Genomic DNA, 27828 nt, shown 5'->3' on the forward strand with positions numbered 1-27828 from the left:
AAGGCCGAAACAGTACTGTCTGCAGATATAAGCGAAAAAAAGGACGCAACAACATTTTCCCGACAAGCCTGTTTCGTGAATCGCTTCACTCTTCAGGGCTTTATGATTAAACCCCTGAAGAGGGGTTTGAATTTTGACTGTACACGATAGAAAAGGGGAATGAATTTCATTCTGCATCTAAGATTTTAGGTTATCCTTCAAGTGATAGCAGTTCAATGTGATTTTTTAATGTGATATTCATTCAGATTAAAGGCTCGGGAAAACTACGGATCATCGAGTTTGAACTTAAAATCACTCCTCGGGAATCTTCACCTAACACCTCAGGAAAGCAATCTACCATTGAATACAGAGGGGCGTGGATCACTAGAAATAAAGCACACCGAAACTGTAAGGGACGATCAGTTTTTACACTCTTGGCCAATGAATAGGAACAAAAGATTTATCGAATGATATTCAGTTTAATTCAGTTTTTCCTTCGGGAAAAATAAATTATCAAATTTTCATGAATTTCTTAAAATCAAGTCAGGTTAGTGTCCTCCACCTCGCTGTTTATGATATTGCGAATCCACGGTAAGAATTCTTTCACGTTTGAATAGACACCATAAGCACCAGGCCTCGCACAACCAATTCCCCAGCTTACAATTCCTTTTAGAAACCACTTGCCGTTGTTCATGCAAACCAGCGGTCCTCCGCTGTCTCCTTGACACGCATCAATGCCTCCTTTAGCATAGCCTGCACACAGCATTCTGGGTGTGATCTTTTTATTTTTGTATGCTGCTTGACAAGTTTGTTGTGCCACTATTGGTACGTTCGCTTCTTGTAGTTTTGCTGACACTTCCCCACCTTGCTCAGTGACTCCAAAACCTGTGACGAAACAGTTAGTTCCAGGGCCAAAGTCAATCTTCTCGTCCACAAGACAGACAGGCCTTACAATCTTGGTTAATTTTGCAGGATTTTTAAGCTTAAGCAACGCAACATCGTAATCTAAAGTTTGTGGGTCGTATTGATCATGTAGGAAGAGCTTTACGACGTTTTCATTCACTTCCTCTGGGTCCTTTTTTCCTTGATTGTACTCTCCCAACGATACCTGAATGTGAGGTATATTTCCCGATTTGGAGTATTTGGACATTTCGTACAAACAGTGAGAAGCAGTCAATACCCACTGAGGATCAATCAGCGAGCCACCACAGAAGATTTTTTCCGATGCAGATCGCTTCAGTCCAGCCTGCCATGGCCACTGACCTCTCTTGGATTCAATTCCCCCGACGATAGAACTCGGCTGCAGTTGCCAAGCAGGTGCGGATGTATTGCCTGCGTCACAAAAAAACAAGTTGAAAACGGGGAATGCAACGAAAGAACAATTACCAACAGAGATTGCATTAGTTTTCAGTTTTTGGGGGTTTAGGTTAATAATGAGTTATAACACTCACGTCATCCCTTCAGCCTTCAGATGCATAACCTCAAAGATTCTGTCAGTCAGGTTATTTTGCGCATTAGATACCTCACTTGTTTTACTTCGAGTCATTCTCCAAGACTTCCTTTTTGATATTTTCCTTTGGTGGAAAAGAGCTCTGATTTTGTGCGACCAATATTTGACCATTATCTAGTTTGTGATTGGTTACAATTTACCAGTATGTCGTCTTTGTGGGTTCCAACAGTCTTATCGCGTTTTAGTTTATCATTTCAGAGCCATATCGCACCCTCCCAGGTAGGTGCTTGACCGAAAGTATGAGTCAACCTACCTTGAATGCAGGGTGCAGGAACTGAGGGCATCGGTGACCAAGGGACATGAGGAGGTGTCCCGTTGCAAGCTGAGCAAGAGAGAGTGTAATGGCCAAAGCTCAGCACAATTTCTACATAAAGCCAAAAGCTATCATGACTTGAATTTTCTATGATCTTGAGACAATTGTTGGATACCCGATTCTTTGATTCGCTAGCTAATATTAATATAACTTATAATAGCTCTACTGACACTAAAAGGCATAAGTTCTGTTAGCAGCCTGTAGTTTAAAATAACGATTGAAAGAAGCAAATATGAAAAATGAAAAAAAAACAATGTAATAATACAAATTAAAAATACAAAAAGTTAATCCCTACCTCCAACAATTACGAGCTTTTCCTGCGTAATGAGGTCAATTGCTTTATAAGAACATTGCATATTTTGATTTGTGATGTTGGTTAGAGTTATGTTTTTTTCACCAGCCCCTTAAAATATGAATCAAAGCATGTGTGTCAAAACTTTAAGAGAAGTACACGAATAAAAGAAATTGGATCGAAGGTTGAAAGCAAAGATGATAGCTAGAAAACTGGTGTACAAATCAAATGATAGGGGGCGAACGACCCCAAAAATCGGTATCTGCGGTCATAATCCTGGCTAAAATATGACAACAATTTATTTTTCAAGAGACTGTTTATCAGAAAGGAATTCAAAAGAATTTTTGAAAGAGATTTGCAGTTCTTGTGATTTGGTAAGTGATATTATTACAATAGTTGACTTACCTGAGACGTTGTTTCCAAATAGCTGAGAACAAAGGATCACAAAGGCTAACATCATAAAAGTAAACATTCTTACCCTCAATCTTTCTACTATGTGTTAGAATCTTTTCTTACAGCATCTGCCACTGGGGGCGTGTCGTTTCTCAGAGAAACGACAGCACATAGCAGGTCATTTTAACAAATTCTTCAAAGTAAAACGTAATGATGTACTGACTGAAAAGCGCAGAACTGTAGCCAATTTTTTAAACACAGGATATAGTCCGTATCGATTTATAACGATTTTGAATAAATTTGTACGTGCGCAATAAAATCCAAGTCTTTGGTGACAAGCGACAGTTGACAACATGAATTTTGCTTAAACACTCTGATGAAAATGAATTTTGCTTACACTCTGATGAAAATGAATTTTGCTTAAACACTGATGAAAATTTCGCAAATAAAACGCAGAAAAATTGTCTCATGGAGAAAGGTTAAATTGATGCTCCGAAGCAAATGCGATAATCAGTTTGTTTCCCGACTTTTGAAATTTAATTAAAACAATTGAGCAATGGCACGTGTGGTCTTGTGAGAATGTGTCGTTGTAAAAATCATGAAAGTTTAACTGATGCCCATTATTACACGATTATCGTTAATGCAACGATAAGATTCAGTGTTCAGGTTCGTCTCCTGAAAGTCCCGTTATTTTCTCTATCCACTTCATAGCCTTTTTTATATCCGCATAAACTCCATAGCTTCCTGGGACAGCACAACCTCGTCCCCAGCTCACTAGCCCTTTTAAATACCAATTGTTACCATCCTTGCAGACTAGCGGTCCTCCCCCATCCCCCTGACAAGCAACAGCATTGCCTTCCTCAAAACCTGCGCAGAACATTCTCGCTGTTATGGTGCGATCCTGATAAGCTTTCTTACATGCGTAATCACTTGCAATAGGTACTTGAACGGTTATCAGTTTCGTAAAAGAGTTATTTCCGGGTTTTGGCGCTCTGTACCCAGACACAAAGCAGACCGTCCCTGATTCAAAGTCTAATTTTTCAGGGGGCAACTTGACTGGACGAATGTACATCAATGGGCCTTGTTCTACAGGATCTGCGAGCCGTAAGAGTGCAAAGTCGTAGTCTTGAGTATCAGGGTCGTACTTATTGTGAAGGAACACCTCAGTCACGTTCGAGGCGACTCCGTCTTTGTTCCGAAGGTCTTTTTCACCTATGATTACCTCAATTAGTGGGGTTGGCACGAAGTCCTTCATAGCGTAAACACAGTTTCCAGCAGTAAGAACCCAAGAACTACCGATAAGTACGCCGCAACAAAATACATTTGGTTCATTTGGTCGTCTGAGTCCCGCTTGCCAAGTCCAGCTCTCGGGGATCCCTTGGCTTACAGCCTCTATGAGGGCCGACTCCTGCATATATAACAGCTGGTCGATAAGATTACCTGTGGAGAAAAATGACCGTCGCACTCAGTCTGAAGGTGAAAATGTCTTCATGTCGCTGGAAAAGCTGTGCCAGAGGTACTAAAGCTAATTGAGGAGATTTAGACCAAGAAAGAAATTAAACTCAGTAAACGGTGGACCTGGGCACGTACAAATAAACTGAGGCACTAATACGTTACAACGAGTGCAGATATAATTTAATTGCCCATTTTATTCTAGTTTACGCTCTTTGAATATGGAAACACATAAGCATGGTCTAAGCTACGTTGCACACATGCAGTTGCGCCGTTTTCCAAAGATTTCGGCACAATGGTCCATGGATAAATGCTACTTGAACTATTGTCAATTAAAAAATTGAAAATAGACTTTTGTTTCGGATGATGAGGTAAACTACTTTAACGATGATATTTCTTATGTAGTATACAAAATCACACCCGACGTAGATAATACCTGATCTTACTGAAATAATGAATGACGAGAGAAAAAACAAGATAGACGGACCCTTTTTCGGGGGCTGCGACATTGTTTTGGGTCACAGAACATTATACCCTTACAACCAACAAAAGCAACAGGTCAGATGTCAAGGCAACACGCTGTTAGCTGGTTGAGACAACGCCTACAAGCAAATTCACTTCGATTTTGACTTCATGTTTCTGATGAATAACAGCGCTAATGTTACCGTACATGCATTTTCTGAGACATGTCTCTTCCAAGTTAAATGTACTTATGAATTTATACTTCATGTACATCTACACATTATTTCATTGAATAATACGCCGCTTCAACTCTGAGGCGATCATATATGTTTCAATCAAATTACAAATTCACTTGCCCAAATTTTGATCGTTTCAATTGCTATAGATTAAACTTTTCAATCATGCATGCCACTTGTACCGCCGGTACATCACATATCAAGCTATGTTCCAAAAATGCTGGTGTAAATGTTAATTGATGTGATGATCGTTAACCTTAAAGTTAAAACGTAATTATTTTTCTGCAGTAGGTCTCTGTCTTTTACAAGCGGGTGGCTATATTTAGTCTACTCATGGCACCACCATAGTCACGGTCTAATAAATTCTTAATTATCAAACATGGCGGCCAACTTGTTACACCCGAGTTCGGTTGGGAAATGATGAAAAACTGCAATCCTTGAGGTAAAAGAGATCGGTAAAATAACTAGTTTCTCGAACAAATGTATCGCGTTTTACGGTTCAGACAATATTTTGCCAATTTACCCAAAAAGTAATGCCACTCTTCCTCAGTAAGAACAGGTCGAAACAGCTAAAATTAGGTCAACATTGAACTTAGCTTATGAACACCTTGATTTCTTTATTGGGCTGCTTACACGTGGGATCATCGTAAATCTAAAGATGTCTTAAGTGTTCGATGTTTAAATCAAATTTTTGTCAAATTGTTTCACGGTAATACAACAGAGGATGGAGAGCATAACAAATTACATGCTGTTAATTGGTTTGATAAATATTAGTCACTCTAAGAAAGAGACAGAGCTCGCCAAATAACAATCTCTTCCTCTTTCTATAGATGAAGATGTGAAAAGCAGATAATATTGTCGATGGCGTTCCGTTGCATTTTGCTCTTCGTTTCCTGTCCATTATTCCACACAGGTAAGAGCAATGATTTCAAAATATGACTAAGTTAATTAATTTTTCTTTGATTCCGCCCCTTGTTTATGTAAGGCTCAAACGCACTGATGTGACCGATTTAACTGTATTTAAACGTGAGCACTAAACTAGCTGCGGTTTAAAGTAAATATAAATCAGAGTCGATTTTTAGCTTCTAAAATACAACCCTTGCTTCGAATTGAAAGAAAATGAAAAATGTAAGTTAAAGTCACCGAAGTCATTAACTTTGCTGGATTCATTGACATAAAACTCCCACACCACTAACACAGCCATCCCACAGCACGAAATTTAAAGATCAAACTGACGTAAAACCGTGTTCATTCGCCTGAATCCCTTTGCTGAAGGTCACTCATTACCATTAGTTTTGCGACAACAGGAGCTAACAAATGTGAATGGCAAACTCCACTTTCTCGATAATCAGCCGCCTTGTGTGTTCGAGAAAGCATCGGTCGCGCTACGTCCACCGTCAAGTGAATTTATGATCAATTGTGGTGGAATTGACATCCTTTCTTTGCATAATGACTATAATGTTTCGGGACCTGCAAGTTCAAAGGTCCACTTATTGAAAAAATTTTTAAAAAATTAAAAAAAAAAAAAACAATATTCTCCGTCTGTGGGGTTATTATTTTTTCGGTGAGATAGTTTCTTATAATTAGTGCTCAGATTTTCTATACAAAATCAGTCTCGTTGTAGACACTTCATTTAAACATTTCGCTGAGATATACGTTCCAATATTTTCGAAAATAATGTCGAGCATTACCATTTACGTCGAAGGTCTCGCTTATGACTTGTTTGACCGTGACTGTGTAACCGAACACAACAAGCTGAGAAGGCTTCATGGTTCCCAGTCCCTCTCGTGGTCTGAGTCACTCGCCGTGGATGCACAGAAGTGGGCGGAGTATCTTGCAATAAATGACAAGATCGAACATGATGGTGATACTTTGGCAGAGAAAGACGAGGGTGAGAACATAGCCTGGTTTGTGCCACCTCAACCAAAATGCCAAGGATCTTTGAAACCAAATTGTTTCACGTGTAGCGAGGTAGTGCAGAACTGGTATGACGAGTCAGGGAACTATAACTACCAAATGGGGATCGCAAAGAAGCCTGATTTGCCGATCAAACACTTTGCACAGGTTATAAATATTTCATCTTATCAATATATCCCCTCATCTAGGTAATCGTATAAAACCTTATGCGTTATGAACTTGTATAGAAGCAATAGAGCTTGACTGAGTTGTGTGACCCAAATACAATCTTTATAGTCGAGCGCGTCACGTATTGAACCAGGAGCCCATTACTTAGCTCCTGATTGAACGTGCATTCAGCTCTGTAAGATATGGCCCTAATATTGGCCAATTACTGTACGGAAACTGCCCAATCAAGAGTATAGGATCGTATTCAGAGTAGAAGAAATGTAATGAACACGTGAAAACACTTTTAATTAAAAGTTAGAGAAAAAGACATTTTACCGTTACAGGTTGTGTGGAATGCTTCGATGGAGATAGGAGTTGGAAGCGCAATCTCTAAAACTTACGGTTTTATATCAGTGGCTCGATATTCCCCCAAGGGAGGAGAGGGTGGACCGCAAGCCTTCATCAAAAATGTTTTTCCTAAAGGTATTTATTTCGATCAAAGAGCAACTATTTTAAGCACAATCTTTTCATTAACATTATGCGATATCGAAGTGGCCTTGAACTGACAAGGTGAGCTCAAACAGAAAATCAAATATAGAATAGTTATCATCAGTGTGCTAAACAACAATTAGAAGTAGCTGTTATGCAAAAAAAAGTTGAAAAAACTTTTGCCCTCTTTGCATCTAGTATCTGACTGGCCTCGATTAATTCTGAGGTTTTCGATAATTTTGATTTTCTCCAAATATCTTTTTTGTTTTAAAGAGTTTGATTTACAAAAGATATCATTTTCGTTCAGTACACTCTTGGGCATTTCTATCATATATGCATTCGGAAATTTAACGAGACGAGGACTTCAGTCAACAAATATTTTGCATCAAGAACTTGAGCTCCCTCCTATAAAGTCAAAGTAAACTTTTCCAACCTTTTAAGAATTGTAAATCATCAGTCTGGCTACTTGGTCATTCAGATTTCATCAACTGTGACCGTTTTTGTCAAATCCTTTTTAAAACAGGTGCAGTACCCATTTTACAAGAAAGAGATTCGACATCTCCATCCTCAACACCAAAGCCGACCATATTAGGTACGTTTTCTGATATACTCCCATGTGGAATTCTCTTAAGTCTTATGCAACGAGCTGAAGCATTTGTCAACCCTAATCGTCACATGTTTTGTCATTTACATCGTGCTATTAATAGTTAACTGGATAAGGGAGTTATAAAATAGCCATCAAAGTTAACCATTCACACACTGAAGGTGCCGATCATTTTTGATAACTTCCTTGGCTTCAGAGAAGAGTATCGACCGTTTTCTTCCTCACAAGAACAGATAAAAAGACCCCTATAACAGTTTTTCGCAGAGGAGACCAATCTTGCGGCTCTAATAATTCGTTGCTGGGCACGAGATAAAAGAGTGTTCACGGAAACGAGCGCCTAAAAGGTTTATCGTTTTCTCGACATGTCTCACGGCTCACCGTAACTTTGTTTTTCTTCTTTCTCGAGGGGGGACAGAAAACGCAGCCTTCCAAAATGAAAGCTCGCCGTTTGATACCGATGAAGGTACGAACACAGTTTTACATGCATATAACCAGCCTTAGAAAAATTTGTTTGAATAAGTCATTGTGTTTTGGACAGGTAAATGTTCTTTGTTAGAATTTATTAGCGTAAAAAGTTACACTTAAATATTACATGATGGCCGATGGTGTGATTCTAATCTATGATGAAGTATATAAAACTTTTCCATTCACTGTTACTCAAAACGCTTTCAGAATTGACAAATCAAGAGTTAGAACAAAAACCTATGGAGGATATTACCTGTGGAATTGTCAAAAGGAGAGGGCCAACAGGTAATGAAGCTATTAAACCAGGAGAATTTCCTTGGCAAGTAGGCTTCAGATATCAGAACCGGTTGGGCAAGTCAAACGTGTTTTGTCGCGGATCCTTACTGGATAGGGAGTGGATTTTGACAGCTGCGCACTGCTTTGTAGTTCGTGTAAATCCAAAGTTTAAGTTGAAAGTCCTTTTAGGTGAATTTGATGCTCAGAACGAAGACGGTCGAGAGGTGGTTGCGGAGGCTTCTAAAGTGATTAGACATCCTTTGCACAGAAAGAACACCAAAGATTATAACATTGCGCTTGTCAAGTTAAAAACGCCTCTTAAAGAATTCAACGACTATATGAGGCCAATTTGTTTACCGGATCAAACAGTGTCGTTTTCAGGTGGCGAAATTTGCACTGTGACCGGTTCAGGACTAGATTACTCTTTAGAAAATGCTGAAAATACGCTTCGAGCAATCGATGTTCCCATACTTTCTCCTGTAGAATGTAGAACAAGCGTCCGTTGGTTAACAGACAGAATGTTATGTTCAGGATACACAGAAAGGGTTCTAGATACTTGTAAAGGCGACAGCGGTGGACCTCTTGCATGCTATAACAAGGGAAAGTTTTACTTGGGGGGAATTGTCAGTCACGGTAAAAGATGTTCCAGGGCTCGCTCGCCAAACATTTATACGAACGTGAAATATCTCAAGCCCTGGATTACTCACATAACTAAAACTTATTAGAATTGTAATTTTTATTTAACATACGTCAACTGTTGGTCATTCTTACTAAACATGTTGCCTTTTTAGAGGAAGACAATAGAAAACCTTAATAAATAAGGATAAAAAGAGAGGACTGGTTCACTCATAAACTCTGCGAGAGTGACCATTGTTAGGAAACAACTTGACTTAAATTTTCAAGTATTTAATAATTGGGTCGAGGAGGCTGTCTTTTTTTGTGGTTAGGATTTATCATATCATTTATTATATATCACGCACACTCCTGCTTTCAAGAATCAATTCGATATTTGTAGATATTAAATGGATTTTAAGAGGGACAATCAGCAAAGGAAGTGATTAGCCTAAAAACGTGAGGGATATCATTTATACAACAGTGGTGAGCTAAGAACAGGTTATCATAAGGGCCATAATGTTTCCTTATCATGTTCAGCGCCCGCCCTCGATCTATGACGGAATGCCCCTCAGCTTACCGCTCAAGATTCACGCTAAATAAATTGAAGAAGCGCGAACTTTCTTAACTTCTTTATTTCGACGACGGAGCCTTAACTCTTCTGGGAACAGTTTCCCACAACTGAAGCTTTTTTCGTTTTTTTTCCTTATGATTTTCCAATAGTGGGCGTGGTAATGTGACGTGGGTAATAATTAAGAATTGCTTGTGGATGATTCCCTCCATGGCACCACGTTGCTTGTACTTTTTCCTTTTTTTTTCCCCTATGAATTTCCAACAGTGGGTGTAGTAATGTGACGGAATAGGAGGAGAAAGAATAAATAGTTGCTTGTGGACGATTCCCTCCATAGCACCACGTTGCTTGTACTTTTCAGCAGAGGAATAAGTATTTTTTTTTGTGTGTTTGTGGAGAATTTTCAACGTGCTGTTTTTTGGATTGAATACTCAGTCTTAAGACAATCTAATAGTCTATGGTTTGAAAAAATTGGGGAAAATTAAAGATATCCCTATCATTGAAGTTCCTTAAATTTTGCACAACCCACACTGCCTACGGTATGATTATTGGTGGAGAAGACATATAGTGGCAGATAAAAATTTGCCAACACCGTTTTTAATGAAGGAAAAAAAACTATCGATGAAGCTGGAAATTTCTCTCCTCAATCATCTATAAACAATTTTGTCTTGTCAGTTCGCGTGCTGCTTCATTATTGAACATATGGGAGTGTCCTATGTTGAAAAGCGTACAGTTTTATTACGTGGTACCGGTCATCTTTGCACACAAAGACCTCACCAGAATTAGGTAATGAATGCCGCTTGTTTCCTATATAAGCAACTTCAAGCCTGAAAAGATCACAAAATCAACTAGAAGATTGGAAGGAAGACGGAAGAATTGGAAAGGTGTTCGAAATTTGACATGCTCCTATTTCATTTATTTGCATTTATGTTCTGTGCCTCTCTTCTTTGGGTAGGTAAGTTACTTGGATTTAAAGCTGATTTAAATACCACTAGTTTTCTATTGCATTCGGATTGTTTCCAACAGAAGTCACATCTTGACGTTTTAGAATTTTATTTTATTTTAAGAATCGCATTCGTGTCGTACAAATCGTGAGCAATTTACAATTCTGTACCAAGGTCCCAAAATTTGAGGCTCTCTAATTCTTGTATCAGTGACTCGTTCGCCAAGTCTTCTTAACTTTAAGACCGAAATGCCAAAGACCAAAAAAATCAATGAATTGGCCAAGCCGCACAATCGCAACAATTATTTTCTTTTATATTTTTATACGCGAGGTGACCTTCTGGTGGTTTCCTGACGTCTCCTCACCTTGTGATGGTGTAAATTTATTAATCATTATCGTTAAAAAAAGTGAAATGAAATGTAAGAATATCTGTGATCTCTGCACTCTTTAAGTGCGAAATTGATATTCGGGATGTTCAAATTGAAAAACTTTTCAGGTCCGCGATTAGAAAACAAGATACTTTGATGACTTTGATTTAAATTGTTTAGATGATGGGAAATTCTGAAACAAAATTCAAACTTGAACCATATCCCTGAGGTTTTTGTAATGTCCTGAGATTACTGCATCAGCAGCTAATTTTGTTTTTAAAGAGGTCATCGGATATGACGACTTTGGCAAAACCTGTGTTGTGTCTCACAATGGTCTCAGGAAGATTCATGGGGCACAGCCTGTCGCTTGGTCGGAGGAGTTAGCCAAGGAAGCCACGGAATGGTGCGAAAAACTCGCTATGCAAGGCGAACTAGGAAACGACAACACAACAATGGACTCAAAAAACCGGGGAGAAAATATCGCTGCTACGTCTTTGACTAACTCAAAGAGCGGCGGCCCAAGACCCGAATTGTGTGCCATGGCTGTCGACGAGTGGTACTCGGAAATAGTGAACTACAATTTTGAGACGGGATTGCCTAAATCTCCTGGATTGCCTATCAAACATTTTGCTCAGGTAATGACCAATAATTTCCTATAATGCATTACAGTATGTCGTCCACAATGAATAATTGACTATCAACGAATGAGCCGGAAATTAGATATTTGCACGTTAGCAAACGTGAAGGTGCATTGTGGGTATCGAGATGTGAGTATTTAACCCTGCGTTGGCACGTGGGTAATCATTCTACGCCGACACCAATTTGTCGCATTTCGTAGCTTTTTTTAAATGTATCTAGCTAGCCTAGTAGGATGGCCTTATGAGTTTGGGCCCGGTTCCTACCCAGACTTACTGTCTGTTTTTACCTTACGGGATTTTTTCGACAGGTTTTTTTTAGCGGCCATTCTGACCACAATGTTTATCAGTGGTTGCTCAGCTCTCGGTGTGTGTGTTATTTGAATGTGCTGGAATAGCGATAATTGTCAGTTTGATGAATCTGTACTACACATAGGTTGTATATGTGTTCTCTCTATTATTCTGCAAGCTGTAACTCAGCCTAACTTTCGAGGTCCTTTTTGTAAACCACTTTTTAGTGAAAAAGTTTCCTCATTAAAGATTGTCATTATAACTGCGCAAAATAAACATGATGGTTCAATATTTGAGCTGTCTGTTGTGCAGTAAAACCGAAATCGCTCATCTCTTGGTATCAGTTAGCATTCTTAAAATATCTTCAATTTTTCAACATAAATGTGATCACATAAACGGCTCTTGTTGCTTCATTCGCCGTAAATGAGAAACCCTCTATCATGTCTGAATGACATAGAAAATGGTTTAAAACAATAGTAGTGATCGGAAAAAGCGAGGATCAGATTGTTATCGCTTGTTTTAAAAAAATGATTGTGTAAGATAAATTTGCTCGACATGTGTTTCTTAGAGCAGAATTTGTAACAGGCTGTAGATTTGCGAATGCATTCGGTGGTTTTTAAAGCGAACGAAGCACGTTTTCCATGTCATTGTGTTTCAAATTCATGTTTATAAATCCAATCCGTGTTTTAAAAACTCCAATCCGACTCGTGTGTTAGCAATATTTTTTCCTCTAAAATTTATTTCTTCATTGACTGAAGATTGTCTGGAACAGTACATTTGAAATTGGTGCTGGCACTGCTCGATCCTCAGCTCATGGTGACATTGTCTGCGTTCGCTACAGTCCACGAGGAGCTGAAGGAGACCCTGATACGTTTAAGGCAAATGTCTTTCCTGAAATGGGTAGGTTAAATTATTGTAATTCAACCCCAGTAGTTATTGATGGCTGGTAGTTCTTTATTTACTTCAAAAGATAAATTTCGTGAGTCAGTGAAGCATATACGTTCCATATGCGTGCGACGAGTGTTATAACAACCCGTGATATTTCAGCAGATATATGAAAGAAGCTTTAAGATGGACCGGAAGGTGCTGAAGTCCTCCTTAGCCATCTCTGCATGTTACTACCGTCGTTATGATATCTGAAATCGTAGAGGAGTGTCGTTTTCCTTTATAATCCTACTAATCCCAGCATCAATGTGATAACCAGGCTAAAAACAGATTTCAGAATCGTCATATTGATTATGCAAAAATAACTTTTTTTCATAAAGAAAAAAAATTCCCTCAAAGGTTAAGAAACCTCTTTGATAAACAATCATGGCAGAGACCGATCAACAGAAAATATTTCGGTTTCGACCACTCGCCACAAGAGGTTATAATCTCTTTCTCGCCATCAATATTTCACATAAATGTTAACATTACAGCAGTACCTCCACCAAGGTAAACTATCAAGTGAATACACCTTTTTCGTGAGCCAAGGTGATTGCACATTACGTATACGTGATGGTTACACTTAAGAGAAATCCATCAAGGTGGCAAACGAACATGAATATGACAAATTTTCAAAAAAACCAACCCCTGAAGGACCTTCGCATATTCTTTAGCGTGACATCAAATCGACGATCTAAAAAGGACTATTAAATATTCTTTGAAAAACAATGGAAGCTAGAGGGATATCAGAATGTGAAATTTTGAACCATCTGTTTCAATCGTAGGTACTCCTCCAAGCAACCTCACAGAAGAAGGTAATAGGCATTTTTTCCCCTTTTATCAGATGAGGTATGGCGAGGAATATCCCCAATGAATTTAAGACTCTGATATGAAGTAGTTGCCTTACTTAAAAAAGTGATAATTTCAAGACTACATAACCACGAATCAACAAATTGCAAAATAAAAATTATAGTTTATTCGAATTCCACACAGGAATCAAATCTTTTGGCGTTCAACAAAGTGATCAGAAGGGAAAGTATAGTGGGAGTATTACCTGCGGTATCGGTAGGAGGTCTCGCATCGTCGGTGGGGAGCGAGCGAGGCCTTCTGAACTTCCCTGGCAGGTTGGCTTCAGATATGACGGTCCTTACAGCAGAACGAACATTTTCTGCGGTGGAACTCTCATCGATAAGAAGTGGGTGGTGACAGCTGCCCACTGCTTTGAAAAGATAAGATACGATATGACGCTTAAGGTCATTTTGGCAGAATTTGATACAAAAAACGAGGATGGAAATGAAGTGATAATTCCTGCGGAAAAGGTAGTGAGAACCATGGTATTATTAACGTGATATTTATACGGTGATGATAGCACTTATAACTGCCAGAATATTATCCTCGAGTCGAAAAACTTGGGTTGAAGTTTTCAAACCAACTATAATTATATCGTTACACACCAATAGCAAACAGTTCTTTCCTTTTTTTCGTTCTCAACTAATTTTGGATCATGTGAAGTCACTCTGATCAATTGTTATTATGAAATATGAATAATGTTTGCGTAAATATAAATTAATAAATTCAGTGTGGAAAAGAGTTCCCTTGAGAACCAAATCTTACACCATAATACCATAATACTTGGGATGTTAAATTTTAGCTCTTAAAAAATGCTGTCATCATATTAAAGGGGAAGTATTTGGGAATGCCGATATAATACACGTTTAAAACGATTGTCAAAAGGTGTCGATAATTTGGACGTTATTTATCATTTTAGGTCATCAGTCATTCTCAATACAACAAACGGACAAAGGATAACGACATAACTCTGGTAGAGTTGAGCCAGGAAGTAGAATTCAGTGACAACATAAAGCCAATCTGTATGCCAACAAGTAGCACCGATTTTTCTACTGGAACCATGTGCACCGTCAGTGGGTTTGGCACAATTCGGTCGGGAGGACCACAGTCCAGGTATCTGATGAAAGCTAATGTCCCACTTGTCGACCACCAAGAGTGCAAAAATAGCTACCGGTCACTTACGGAAAACATGATCTGCGCTGGATACAGACAGGGGGGGATTGATTCCTGTCAGGGTGATAGTGGAGGCCCTTTAGTGTGCCCCCAAAATGGAAAATTTTTTCTGACAGGGGTTGTGAGCTATGGCATCGGATGCGCCAGACCAGGGTATCCAGGTGTGTACACAAACGTCAAAAAACTCCTGAACTGGATCGAAACAACAAAGAGTAGTAGCTAAACAAACTAGATAAACAATGCTATGAGAGACAATTTAAATATAGCCATGATCACTTCAACTGACGAAAACAAGCTTTCTATTTAAGGTAAACATGTAACAAGGCGTAGTTCCGTTGAACTTACGTAAATTAAACCATGCAATAAAATTTAAATAGCGACGGCCGACAGTTATTTTTAACTATTCTTCTAAGACTGCAGACGTGTTAAAATATTACAATACAACGTGTTTTAACCCTTTAACTTCAAGGAATTACTAGCGTCTAGTTTCCCCTTCTGGTATCACCTCTCAATCAAATTAAACATTAAGATCACAAGAATTAAGGGATTTATCCCCACCGAAAAAAGCTCTTGATTGTTAAGCAAATTCTCTTTTCAGTATTATGCCAAATGTATAAAGAACACTAAGGAGATTATGCATACTAATGCGGAGGTGTTAACTGTTAAGTCCTACTGGCAGTTTGCTTAGGGCGTTAAATGGGACACCTTACAATTCCCTTTTTGCGAAGCAAGCCTTTGAACAGTTGAAAAATTACAATAATTATTTGAATAGCCGTTTAACTTGTTTATTAGGTCTAAACCTTTTTTCCTCATACGTACCACAGTTGTAGACCATTTATAAAAGTTCATAGCACTTTGATTTGAAACACGAACGGCTAAAAATAGTGCTTGCTTGTGCTATTTAGTGAATCTACCCATCTTGTTCGCCTTAAATTGTGATCAGGCCACAAACCTCTTGTTAGAAGTAACTATGTCCTGCTTTGATTTGCATTCCTACCACTGGGTCTTCAAAGAAAGGGTACGGAAATTACTACTTGCATTTCGTTTGAATATCTCCGAAGCTAAAGTAAGACTGTTTTCATTTGTATGTCGCAGAAAGCAATTATCCTAATTAGCGCCTTTTTTTTTTCGAATAGTGAAGTAACACAAATACCAACAGCCAAAATTTTCACCAATTTTTACTACATTATAGCATGTGAAAATAGACCTCGAAATAAATCCATTATCAGTCGTGGCTTAAAGCAGGCACACCCCGCTACTGATTTTAAACTCTTAGTTGGAAAGCCCTATGAAAACAACATTTGATTAACCCAATGTTTGTCCTTATTAACACCTTCTGTGTAACATTCAGTTTAATGCTTTACTAAAACTTAAAGGAGTGGGTTTTTAATTAATGCAATGACTTTTTGTAGAGGTTCCCCTGAGCGCAGAAAAAAGAAGAAGCTCGTCCTGTATAATACCGGTATAGTATCCTATTGTAATTGCTGCTGAAATTATTCCCGAGGTCGTAAACGTTAGAATTTTTTATTTTATCAATACTTGAATAGGAAAGACATCAGTCAAAACTAGCCGGTCGGTGCGTTCCATTTCTAATGGGATCCTTGTCATTGAGTACAACCAATCCAGCTTGAGCAGTCAGCTTGAAAAAATTTCCACTGGTAGTTTAATTTTTGTGAAGACGTGGGGGAAAAAAGGGTCTATTAATCTTTATTTATTTTACTAATATAACGTGGTCGCTCAGGTCCAACTGAAAAAGTTATTTGTTTACATTCGTCTCAGGATCTTTACCTGAGTATTTTCGTATATTGAATGCTACATATTTTCTCTTTACTTCTCATCTAGCCATGGAAAAAGTTCTAAAGACAAACGATACCTTAAATTTCTACGTATTTTTCATATATCCGCCTTAGCCATGCAGCATACGTTTGAAATTGCTGACCCCAGCACAACGGGATGCGATTGACATTCTGAAGGCCGCGCAGTTGTCACCCAAGGCTCTGTTGAGAAGTCGAACTTTGCTTAAGACGAATCGAATTCAGTAGATTGGGATGAGTGCTGTGTCTGATCTACTTCGAAGCGACTAATTTAAGTTATTTCTGTTCAGCCTTTCATCACTTAAAGTTTAACTTGGATTACGACCCTGGATTAGCTTTCAATAGCCGTACGTTGCGTTTAACATTACATGGACTGAACAAAACATAAATCATTCTATAAATCCGCCTTTTTCTTTTTTTGAACCGAATTTAACCAGAATCTAGGTCGGCTCCACGATTGATTCTATAAAATTAAGATAGCTAAAGCTGTTGATTCGACAGGCTCAAACTCGATTCAATTTATGTAAAGTATATGGCATGTAAACTGGCCTAAATTACAACGAATTTGTTTTGGTTTATATTTTATGCATGAGCCTGTGACAGAAGTACGCGGGTCACAGATCCGAAGGGTCCAACTCGTGGAACTTTCTTTGTCCAATACTATTCGGGTAAATGAATTTAAACAAACACCTTTCTTTAGAGGAATAATGCAAATATTCTTAAATAAATTAGACGCAAAACTTTGTCTTAGAAAGCTTTTTCCTTTTAGGGAATATTTAGCCCCTGTTATTGCTTTACTAGATGATTTCGATCACGTGGTTCCTCCCTATCGTAGTTTTATCTATGGTTGGGGAATTTTCCAACGCAAGATCGGCCACTTGCGACTCCGACGATCACTGTCGCACCGAACAGTCCGCCCTGGGTAAGGCGCTTATCGGATTCACTTACCGGACTCTTGGGAATAGGACTCCTCTTGAGTGTTATGAAGCATGTGAAGCGGACATTATTTGCCAAAGTATCAATTTCTACGTGATCACAAAACAGTGCGAATTTAACAACCGCACGAAGGATGCACGCCCAGGGCATTTCTTTGAAGATAGCCATCGGTTCTACTTGAAGCGAATTACAAATCCAGGTAAAGTGGGAAAGCACCAATGTAGCTCTTTTAATTGAATTTTCTTTGTCTTCGAATAGCAATACAGACTTGGCTGGTGGAGTACAACTTGGAGAAATCGCGCTAGTAATAATAATTTTAACTCAGCGATCGAGAAGGGAGGGAGCAGTTTGAACAACTTTCAAGTTTCAAGCACGACTGCCCCTTAATTTTCTCAGTCAAGGACCAAATCAGTGGTATCAAGACCTTATCCTTTCCAATAAGTGTTCAACTTTGGTTGGATATCTCCAGCTACTCAACATCAACAGAGGTTAAATTTGCAGGAGAAATGTTATTGACGAGATGTTTTGCTGATCAGCTAGGAGCTAAATGTCTATTAATGTCTATAACTGCCGAAAACTACCCCCTTAAAGCGGATCTTCCGGAATTGACAAACAGCTTTGTTTAATCAGTTAATCATTCTGTACCATAGAGCGGCGGTCAATAAAGGGCTAATTGTTTGTGTTATTTCATCTGCCCTCGCTACATTAAGACATGATTTGCTATTCTATCATCAGTTAAACTGGGATCAATCAAAGAGCTACCTGCATTTTCCTGCCAAGAGATAAAAGAGAGTGAAGGCGACTACTATCTGAGTGGTTACTATTGGCTAAAACCAGATAACTCCAGTAAGACACAGCCGTCGTATGCTTACTGTGCCATGCCGTCTCGAGGTGAGATTTTTCAAACAGTAGTTTTCTCATACAAAAGCCTTAACGCTGTTACTAGTTGAAGAGAGACGTATACCTACAGAATGTAAGGAAAGCCTTTGACAAGGCCGCATAGGCATGAATCACAATGACACGCTTTTCCAAAGCTTTTTTCCATTGTCTGTCGTAAATCCATAACATCACTATTATCATATCATTGCAAAATATCACACGAAGCCAATAAGCGCTTAAAGAATTACATGTTATAACTACCTCATGGGCATTTTTCATCTGGTGGGCCTAAAGAGAGGTTTGGTGAATTTCTGAACAGATAACCAGGATTTGGACAGCATAATCGATGCATTACCAATTTACTTATCACTTTCAAATGCAAAACGCTATCAACTTGTGCTACTATTCATTAAGCTTTATCAAAAACTTAGCCCCAGCTGTTTTAAGTCAAATGACTTTAACCGGTGCTGATGCCTTTATTCACCAAGGCAGTCAGTGACTATACCTACTCCACACGAGCCATTATTGTATTGTTTTAGTACTTTAGATAATTATACTTGGAAAAGCACACATTTCGTGGACTTCTTTACCTAGAGGAGCATTCAGACTGGAAAATCCATAAGCAAACTGGTGAAATTTTATTGAAATTTATAGTCAATCTTTCTGATCATTTTTCAACCAGTTTCTATAGAATTGAAGTCCTAATAATTGTGAGTGAGATAAATTATCTGAATCTTTTCACCTCCTCTATTTAGCTACGATCTGCGCCAGCATAAAATGATTCGTAAAATTTTATTTTAACAGTCGGAGACAAAAATACCAGAGTAGGCAAAACTGAAGGATATTCAGTTCCCAGTACTTCTCGATATTCAATCACTGCCTACGGAGCACGAGGCGGAACTCACAGCTACAATTATGGATATCGACCTGGGACATACTTTGGTGGTAGAGGTGCCAAGATTAAAGGAATTTTCAGTCTTTCAAAAGGAACTGTATTAGTCCTTGTGGTGGGAAAGAGAGGGGGTAATTCAGTAGAAGTGAAAGGTGGGATGCGAACCAGTAAGACAGCAGCTGAATTGGGTTTGTCAGTGGAAGATAATGCCGGCACCGGGGGAGGGGGAGGAAGTTTCGTTTACACGGTAGGACAGGAAAAAATACTTTTGATGGCAGCTGGAGGGGGAGGGGGTGCATCTGGGGGATTTAATGGCATTGATGGTCAGGCTGGAGAAGACGGCACTGAATCCAATGGTTTAAGCCCGTTGCGAATCAAAAAAGGGGGAAAAGATGGTCAACCAGGTGAATGTAATACCTATGGTGGAAACTGGCACGGAGGAGCAGGCGCGGGCTGGCTCGGTTCAGCATGTAAAAGAAGGTATGGCGCCAACGGTGATGGCGGGGGATCACTTGACCGTACCTGGGCCGGGGGACAAGCAGGTTGGATGAACTCGGGGAGCAACGGAGGACTATTCCCAGGGACTATGGGTGGTTATGGTGGAGGCGGAGGGGGCGCGGAAGATAATGGAGCATCAGGTGGAGGCGGGGGATATTCTGGAGGCGGAAGTGGCACAGGGAGTCGGCAAGCAGGGGGTGGCGGGGGCTCATATTGCGGTGGTGAAAGCTGTATAGCAATTACTGGTGGAAATATGTTTGATTATGGAATGATAACTATCGAAGAAATCTTAGAATAACATCCTGTAAACTGTTTTTTCTATGAATGGGCCTGTTATAAGATAATATACAGCAATTTTCTGAAGTACTTATTGATATCGCGGTGCAATGTTACTCTTCAAGGTGTAGACTGACGAGAATTTCTCAAAGCCAGTTGTTCCCCAATTCTTACCAAACACATACCCATTGTCAGAACTGACTTGTCAGACCAATTTTTTCAAAAAATGAATGTCTTTTTTCCGAGAAGCATCCTGTTTGTCTCAACTTGATTTACTGACGTCGAATCTTTTGTTAAGCAGCTTACTTTCATGCTTCATCTACGAGGGTGATGTGGCAACAACTTAAAGCCGGTGTCTTTCAGGACTTTCCATTCGCAGTCTGACAAGTTCTTTGATAATAGTAATAATGATAGTAATAGTAACTACGTACTATAATAATAATAGTAATAATGATAACACTGATGATGATGATAATAATAATAATAATAATAATGTTAATAATAATGGGAATTAGCAATGGACATTCCACGAGGTTACTCTTTTTGCCCACCGTTTCCAGGTTGAATTGGAATTTAGAGTGAGTCCAGAGAATTGAACAAATACACAATAAGAATGGTAAATGTTTCTTACTCATGACAATTGTGGAATTGGTTTAAACGAAGTTCTTTTGAGAGTCTAATGGTTAGAATAAACTTTCATGTTATTGAATGTCGTTTGTCGTCATCAAAACGTTTCCTCTGCGTTTGTCGCACCAGTAATTTGTGAAATCTGAGCACTGGGAGAGTCGACAGCAATGGTCGATTATAATTATAACAATGAGTATGGTGATTATATTGGCGTTTGAAGGATTTCCTCCAGGCATATACTGTAACGACTAAATTATTTTCAGATAAAGCAATTTATTAACAAAAGGGCAAAAATAACTCATTAGCAATAAACTAATACAGTTGAACAACAATCAACAATTTACACAATGTCATCAAACATTTTCCTCATGAAATCATTAATTCATAATCAACTGATTAACTTTGCTATGGATGTCAGTAATATTTGTATTTGAATGAAAAAAAGAAACAAACAGTATTCTAGAAAAGGTTTTTTAGGTATTTGACCGGGAAGCTAACCCACGTAAGGTCTTACTTGGATGCTGTGTTTCCCTGCTCCTGGACCCAGCGCGCGAGTCCGCAAGTCCACTTTTCATTCTTTGCTTTTGAAAGAAAATCCGCTGTGGGTTTACTTGCGGGCGCGTAATTAAGTTTTGAAATATGGCGGCAACAATCCCGTCAACCGTGGCGGCGATCGAGCGGCCACGTTGCGGCCGGATTAAGACTGTAACAACCTGAGTGATAAAAACAACGTTATCTTTAAAGATCTTAAGGGAGTACCACCGCACTGAATCAATATTAAGATCATTTATAGACACAAGTAAGTACTATTTTATAATATTTGGTTAATACTGTTAAGGCTGAAATTTCAATACTCATGCTCCGAAAAAGTTTCAGTTTAATTCAATTAAAGTGGGGCTTCGTGCAAACACCTTGATTGTGTAAAAATAAACTTATGTGCACGAGAATACAGATAAGTTTCATATCTGAGGTTTGTACCTATCCTTGCTGTAAAACAGGGGCTTGCGCCACCTCATTTTCTCGGAAATGGTAACTGGTTATTCCATGATTGATTGTTTACAATCGAGGCTGTGTACAGTGATAACTGCATTAGGGTTCCTCTAGCATTTTTAGCACAGATTTCAAACATTTTTCATGGAAAAGAGAGCTAAATTTTGGCCAGGGACACACAGATTTCCCATGCAAATTTTTCATAATAACACACATAAATAAGTATCGGTCAAAATTTGTGTAAAATACTGAATAGTTCATTGAAATTTGTGAAAGAGGTAAAAGTAGGGAAAAGAAGAATTTCTGTTGAATTTCTATTTTGCTTTAAGCCTTTCATAAAAGTGAGCTTTGTGTTTGAAACACCATGTTGTGCTGCAAGTTGCTCAATGAGATTGTTTTATCACTTAAACAATAGATGAGAAAAACATTTCTGTGATGCAAGGTATTAATGACTGCTCTGTTGGCATTCATATATTTCCTTCTTGTACATAAGCCAAATAAGCAAATGTTGTATGTAGTAAAATAGATGATGGTTATTCATCCTGGTAAATAACACTTCAAAAGAAAAATATAATCGTTTCTCTCATGATATGGTCACTTTGAATGTGGATTGTGATATCTTGACTGCATACTGCTAGTCTTCTTCAGGAAATGAGGTCAATCAAGTATGCATCTCCTATATGCTGTTGTGTTTAGCAGTGATTGGATTGAATTCCACAGCTGTGATTGGTGCAGCTTTCAGATCAGTTTCCCTCTGAGGTCCTCTGTTGCATGGCTCTATACTGCTGTTGTGTTTTTTGATAGTAAGCTTCCAGGCCTCTGGGATTTTAATTCCATTATCCTTTTTGATGTTGTTAGAGTGAGGTGTTATGTGAATTGCCTCTTTTACCCTGCATGTGTAGAAATGGGGGATCACAATCAATAAACTTTATTTTCATTCCAGAGCAGGCAGTTCCTGGTGTTGTAGGTATGCTCCTGGGTGGCAGTGGTCTATGCCTTTGCAAGTGGGATATGCCTGTCAAGTTCCTTGATTCTCTCCTGCATTGATCTGCCAGTTTCACTGATGTTAACCTTATTGCACTTACAGGAAATCCTGTAGACTATGCAGGATTCACAGGATTCCCTGTGAGTGTGGGATTAGGTTTACATTGGTAAAACTGGCAGACCTATGCAGGAGAGAATCAAGGCACACAAAAGGGATATCTGACTCATTAAAATGCAGGCCTCAGCCATCTCATAGCATGCCCATAATGCCAGATGCCACCTTCTCTGGAACTAAAGTAAAGTTTCTTGACTGTATCCCCATTTCTATACATGCAGGGTAAAAGAGGCAATTCAGCTATGACTTCACCTTAGCAACATCAACAGGGACAAAAGCACACAACAGCAGGAGAGCCTTTTGGCAGCAGACCACAGAGGGGAAACTGATCCAAATGATGTACCAATCACAGCTGAGAACAACAGCATATAATTAGATGATGCATACTCAATCAACCTCATCACCTGAAGAAGTCAGGCAGTATGCAGTTGAAACATCACAATCCACGTCCAAAGTGACCACATTGTGAGACAAACTATTATTTTTCTCTTTTGAAGCAAATAGTCTGTTTGAACATGCTGGTTGGCTTGCTTGGAGGTGATAAGCCTAGAGATACTCACCTCGTAGCCACCAAAGAAAAACAAACTGGCTTCCTTTTTTTCTTGAGACCCAGGAGAGGAAATTTCACCAGTAAAAGTGGAAGTTGCACTAAGAACAAAAAATGATTGGTAGTTTGTTTCAATAGAATTTCAAAGTAGGTATGTTGATAGCTCCAAATTATAATTTCAAGACAAAATTTAAAAGTCCAGTGCCTTGAATGAAAACTAAAGAGTACAGGCTATATTTACAATGTAATGAACTAAATGCTTTCCAGACCATCAAAATGATCAACAACAAGATGATTTTCTAACACTAACTAAACAAATTACACCCAAACAAGTTAAAAACTTTAAGATTTTTATTTGTCAACCATAAAGGGACATAACCTAGTAAAGGAAAGTTCTTTCTGTACAAAGAGAGCTTGCTTAGACCTGTGGAGAGTGTAGCTTGTGGAATTTTAAACTGTATAAGCATTTGAAAAAAATTTATAATGTCTTAGTCTGTTGTAATCCAGCTTCAATGGTATGTACTAAAACAATTATTCACCCTAGTACCAGGGAAAGTGGAGGATATTTTCCCTCACTTTGGTGAACAATAATTAATATTGTTATAGTAACAGCAAAGGTACTGATAAGACAGCCAAAGTTACCTGGGCATTTAACCCTTTAACTCCCAAAATCTCATTAGTAATTCACCTTATTGTCTGCTAAATGATTCTTATTAAGTTAGTTTGGAGAATTTAGTATGGGATCAATCAGTTATCCCATAATTGATATTGTATAGATGTAGTAAGGAGAAATTCTGTCTTGGTCACTCATGGGAGTTAAAAGGTTAATAGGGCTATCCTAGCACATGGGATAAGTTTTTCCCCTCTATAACTGCTTTAGTTGGAGATCAGTTGACAGAGTGTGGTAGAACTCCAAAAGATCTAATACATGTGAAGTCATTTTTAGCTGATAAGCACTAGTTTAGACTTCAGCAAAAAATTTTCTAGCTGCAAACTTGTTAGCTCCAATTCAGGCATGGACAAGGGACTGATTTGGGTAAAAGACTTGTGCATCCTATTTTGGATCATTTGTAGTCATGGAATTATTTGCAGAGCTGCACAGAACTTGCTCAATCAGGGAAACTTTGTTTTTGCATCAAGTGAAAAATATTATGCTGCAAAATAAATTTATGATAAAATCTTTTTTTTCTCAGTTCGTGAGCAGGTGGTATTCTACAAATCCTGCCGTCTGATGGGTTCCAAGAGTGGGTAGTATTCTCCCCATTCAGCCCACTCACAGCAGGTCAGGTTCTTTTTGCAACTATTTGTTAGGTTATAGAAAAAAAATGAAAATGTTATTCACCAGCCAAGGTCGGTCCACATTGGGAAAAACTGTGCCCTCTATTTTGTGTGCTGCCCTCAGCCTTTGGCCTTGGGTGGTATCCAAGACCTCAGGCACAGTTTTTCCTAATACAGACCTCCCATCTGGTGAATAACATATATATTTTTTACTTTTCAAAGAAAGTTGAAGAAAAATTCAACTCTTTAACAGTAGTTTCAATAAGTTATGATCTTAAACAAGTCTCACTCAAAATTTTTTTAATCTTAAGATTATTTATGGTGTGGTTGTGAACTTTTTTGCTTGTCTTGAGAATCTGGTTTCTGTGATTCAACAATTACTTAGCGTATAATTTGAGTGAGACTGTGAGTGACAAGCAAATCAGTCATTGTACCGAAATGATAAATGTTAGACATAGATTACTGGTGGCCAAGCATCTTATAGCTCTTCTTAAATGTAGTCAGGGTTGTTTTTGTAAAAGAGAAGCGAAAATATGTTTAATATTCTCATGTTCATCAGTAACAAAGACAGACTGGTATTTTTTACATATTCTTCTCATCAATTTTAGATTTCATTATTGCAAGGCAATTAAAAGATAATCAAATCCTGAGCAGAATAATGCTCAGTTTAAGGTTCAACCAGAACTATCTCACTTATGTCGGGGGTACAGCATGTTTCATTTCTTCATTTCATGGGTCAAAAACAAGTGCCATGACCTCATTGGTATCAAAGAGGGACTGGTAATTTTTGTTTGATCTATGTAATTCAGTGAGGGTGTTTTCTATTTGTGCCATGGTAACAAGTTTAATCATAACCATGACAATTTCCTCAAATATGATTGGTGCATTAGCTACTTTTTTTTCACTTATCATTCTGTAGAGTTGTAATCGGATAGTGTAATCGGACAGTTGGCTGTAATCAGACAGTTTAAGCAGCCAATCAAATTTTAGTCCTCTCAGTCAAATCCACCAATCACAGAATTTATCACAATAGACATAGCAACAAACACTTCACAATCCTAAAAAATTTGTGGAATTTCTAAAGTTGAAGAATTTTTTGCTTCGACATTGTCTCTACTGCCCTTATTTGTCCTAAATGTATTTCTTGTTTTCAGAAAATTGAAACAATTATGATTAATTGGCAACAGGACTCGTCAAATTGAGTCTGTAATTGTATTCGCAATTGACGAATCAGACTCCTGCTCAGCGGTTGTCTGATTTTCTTAATCACTTTTGTGATTACAGACCTAATAATATACATGGAAAATTTTCACAGTTCTGATTGGTTAAGATAAATGCAGTTTTCAGGTAATTCAGTGCAGAAGAGAGTTAATTCAGTGCAGAAGAAGGTTAATTCACTGCAAAGAAAGTAACAAATCAGACATTCTGATCGGTCAATAATCAAAGAAACTCACAGATAGCCAATCAAATGCGAGCCTTGGATGTCGCGCCAAAATTTGAAAATTTGCGAGCAAAACAATGGCCGGCGTTTTAAGTAGGTTTTCTTTCGCCACCGCAGCTGAAAAACAGCTCAAACAATGAAAAAACTGTAAAAAGCACTGCTTTTTGGTTGTCGGTTTGGAAAAAAGTGGTGTTTAACGAAGGGAATTGCCAAGGAAATCGAAAATTACGAGTCGACTCAGCTTAACACTTTGCTCGAGCGATCCAACGCCGGAATTAAAAACAAACATGGTTAAACCTCGGAAACGACGTCTCCATTTCATCGCAAGTGATTTGGACACAGACTGAACAATTCCTTGAACTGTTTAGCCGGACTCTGAACTTTTTTGCCCCTTAAAGATGTGAAGATATCATTGCATATTATTGTTTTGATCTTACGCGGTTGTTTTGACCGAACGCACGGTTTGAATAAATTATTTTTGCACTTGATGCGCGCGCTTTGCTAACGCTTAATTATGATAAGCCATCTCGTATTTTTCCATGTATATTATTAACACGTAATCACATGATTTTTCTCGTGCAATTTGGAATAAACAAGCACTTGCTAATTTTTTCAGTCCTATTACCATTATAAAGTGTAGACATTAAAGTGAACATGTGACCTGAGGGGCCATTTGGATGAAACTTATCATGCTTTCTAGTACCAAGATGGTTTCCATACATTTCCCATTGTCTAGAAGTAGAGTGTCCTACTTGTGTAGTAGAAATTTTTTTGTTTCCTTCCACGCAACATATGACTCTTGGGCAGTAATAACCCTTGAAATATTGGCTTTTTTCTTTTTTTGCATGCTATTGCCCTTCACATTTAACCTATTCCCCCACCCCCCCCCAGGAGCATGGAGCATCATAGGAAATGTACAGAAAACAGTGCAGAGAATACTGATGTTAGGATGTAAAAGGTTTTAATATTGTCCTGATGGTAATGTAGAGTGAAAAATTAGTGTCAAGTAACAGTGAAATGTCAATTGACAGCTACTGGGCTCGGTCACTTTTTGTAATAGGTGTGTGTTGATAATGGGAAAAACACCACTATATCAGAGTGTGGACATATGCATGCCCTTTGAATACTGGGGAACTTCCAGTGTATGCAGATTGAGTTTATATTTGATCCATTTTTTAGTGAAATGATGTTCAAGAGGCAAAGGCAATTGTTCCACCGATTGAAAAGAGACAGTGTATTCTTCAGGGAGAATCAGATTCAATGAAAATCAAAAAAATTTGGTAAAGCGTCTGTCAAGAAAGGGAAACCAGCCCCCTAACATCAATGGACACAACACAAGAATGAAAGGTGAGTGAGCTTGTTCTATAGCACAGATTCAGGGGATCACTAAAGGTAGCAAATTACACTATTACTGGAACATTTCTCGTGATAAAATTAATCTAGCCAAAATCGGCTCTAGTCGATTAAGAGATCAATAACCGTATCAAATAATAATTGACATCACGTAGCCTCGAACTGCTTGAGTTGTCTGCCCGTTAGCCGACATCAGGGAGCCATTGACAATACATCGATGTTGAGAACTACTCTTTGAATTCTCTAAAGGTTATTTTAGCCAAGGAGATATTATTATCGATACTGCTGAGAAACGTG

The 27828-nt window shown here is 38.5% G+C and overlaps 5 protein-coding genes across 8 annotated transcripts; 3 read left to right on the forward strand and 2 right to left on the reverse strand.

Moving 5' to 3' along the window:
• Positions 1 to 444: 444 nt before the first annotated feature.
• LOC113667467 (chymotrypsinogen 2) lies at positions 445 to 3117 on the reverse strand. Its single transcript, XM_027183284.2, has 4 exons — positions 2500 to 3117; positions 2098 to 2205; positions 1743 to 1811; positions 445 to 1311 (listed from the first exon to the last, which is right to left on the reverse strand). The coding sequence occupies exons 1-4, from the start codon at positions 2564 to 2566 to the stop codon at positions 518 to 520; spliced, it is 1038 nt and encodes a 345-aa protein (XP_027039085.2). The 5' UTR covers positions 2567 to 3117; the 3' UTR covers positions 445 to 517.
• On the reverse strand, positions 3002 to 6377 carry LOC113667453 (trypsin-7-like). Of its 2 annotated transcripts, XM_027183270.2 has the most exons (3): positions 6329 to 6377; positions 5925 to 6107; positions 3002 to 3927 (listed from the first exon to the last, which is right to left on the reverse strand). In XM_027183270.2, the coding sequence occupies exon 3, from the start codon at positions 3899 to 3901 to the stop codon at positions 3143 to 3145; it is 759 nt and encodes a 252-aa protein (XP_027039071.2). In that variant the 5' UTR covers positions 3902 to 3927; positions 5925 to 6107; positions 6329 to 6377; the 3' UTR covers positions 3002 to 3142. The 2 variants fall into 2 exon arrangements, with proteins under 2 accessions (XP_027039071.2, XP_027039070.2); XM_027183269.2 differs by lacking the exons at positions 5925 to 6107; positions 6329 to 6377 and adding an exon at positions 4376 to 4575.
• LOC113667451 (uncharacterized) lies at positions 4996 to 9367 on the forward strand. 2 transcript variants are annotated; one of them, XM_027183268.2, is made up of 7 exons: positions 4996 to 5079; positions 5468 to 5550; positions 6343 to 6701; positions 7046 to 7184; positions 7714 to 7782; positions 8201 to 8257; positions 8467 to 9367. In XM_027183268.2, exons 2-7 carry the CDS (start codon positions 5499 to 5501, stop codon positions 9258 to 9260), a joined length of 1470 nt encoding a protein of 489 aa, XP_027039069.2. In that variant the 5' UTR covers positions 4996 to 5079; positions 5468 to 5498; the 3' UTR covers positions 9261 to 9367. The 2 variants fall into 2 exon arrangements, with proteins under 2 accessions (XP_027039069.2, XP_089053931.1); XM_089197805.1 differs by lacking the exon at positions 4996 to 5079 and adding an exon at positions 5114 to 5346.
• A 1125-nt stretch (positions 9368 to 10492) lies between these two features.
• On the forward strand, positions 10493 to 15281 carry LOC113667485 (trypsin-1). 2 transcript variants are annotated; one of them, XM_089197806.1, is made up of 6 exons: positions 10503 to 10673; positions 11312 to 11664; positions 12714 to 12855; positions 13665 to 13694; positions 13873 to 14198; positions 14648 to 15281. In XM_089197806.1, the coding sequence occupies exons 1-6, from the start codon at positions 10619 to 10621 to the stop codon at positions 15122 to 15124; spliced, it is 1383 nt and encodes a 460-aa protein (XP_089053932.1). In that variant the 5' UTR covers positions 10503 to 10618; the 3' UTR covers positions 15125 to 15281. The 2 variants fall into 2 exon arrangements, with proteins under 2 accessions (XP_089053933.1, XP_089053932.1); XM_089197807.1 differs by lacking the exon at positions 13665 to 13694 and having other exon boundaries at positions 10493 to 10673.
• Positions 15282 to 17068: 1787 nt separating this feature from the next.
• On the forward strand, positions 17069 to 20847 carry LOC113680285 (uncharacterized). Its single transcript, XM_089197808.1, has 3 exons — positions 17069 to 17850; positions 18387 to 18542; positions 19335 to 20847. The coding sequence occupies exons 1-3, from the start codon at positions 17517 to 17519 to the stop codon at positions 20216 to 20218; spliced, it is 1374 nt and encodes a 457-aa protein (XP_089053934.1). The 5' UTR covers positions 17069 to 17516; the 3' UTR covers positions 20219 to 20847.
• The last annotated feature ends 6981 nt before the right edge of the window (positions 20848 to 27828 follow it).

The sequence above is a fragment of the Pocillopora damicornis genome, chromosome 2 (assembly GCF_964200805.1).
Source record: "Pocillopora damicornis chromosome 2, jaPocDami1.2, whole genome shotgun sequence".
Taxonomy (NCBI): domain Eukaryota; kingdom Metazoa; phylum Cnidaria; class Anthozoa; order Scleractinia; family Pocilloporidae; genus Pocillopora; species Pocillopora damicornis.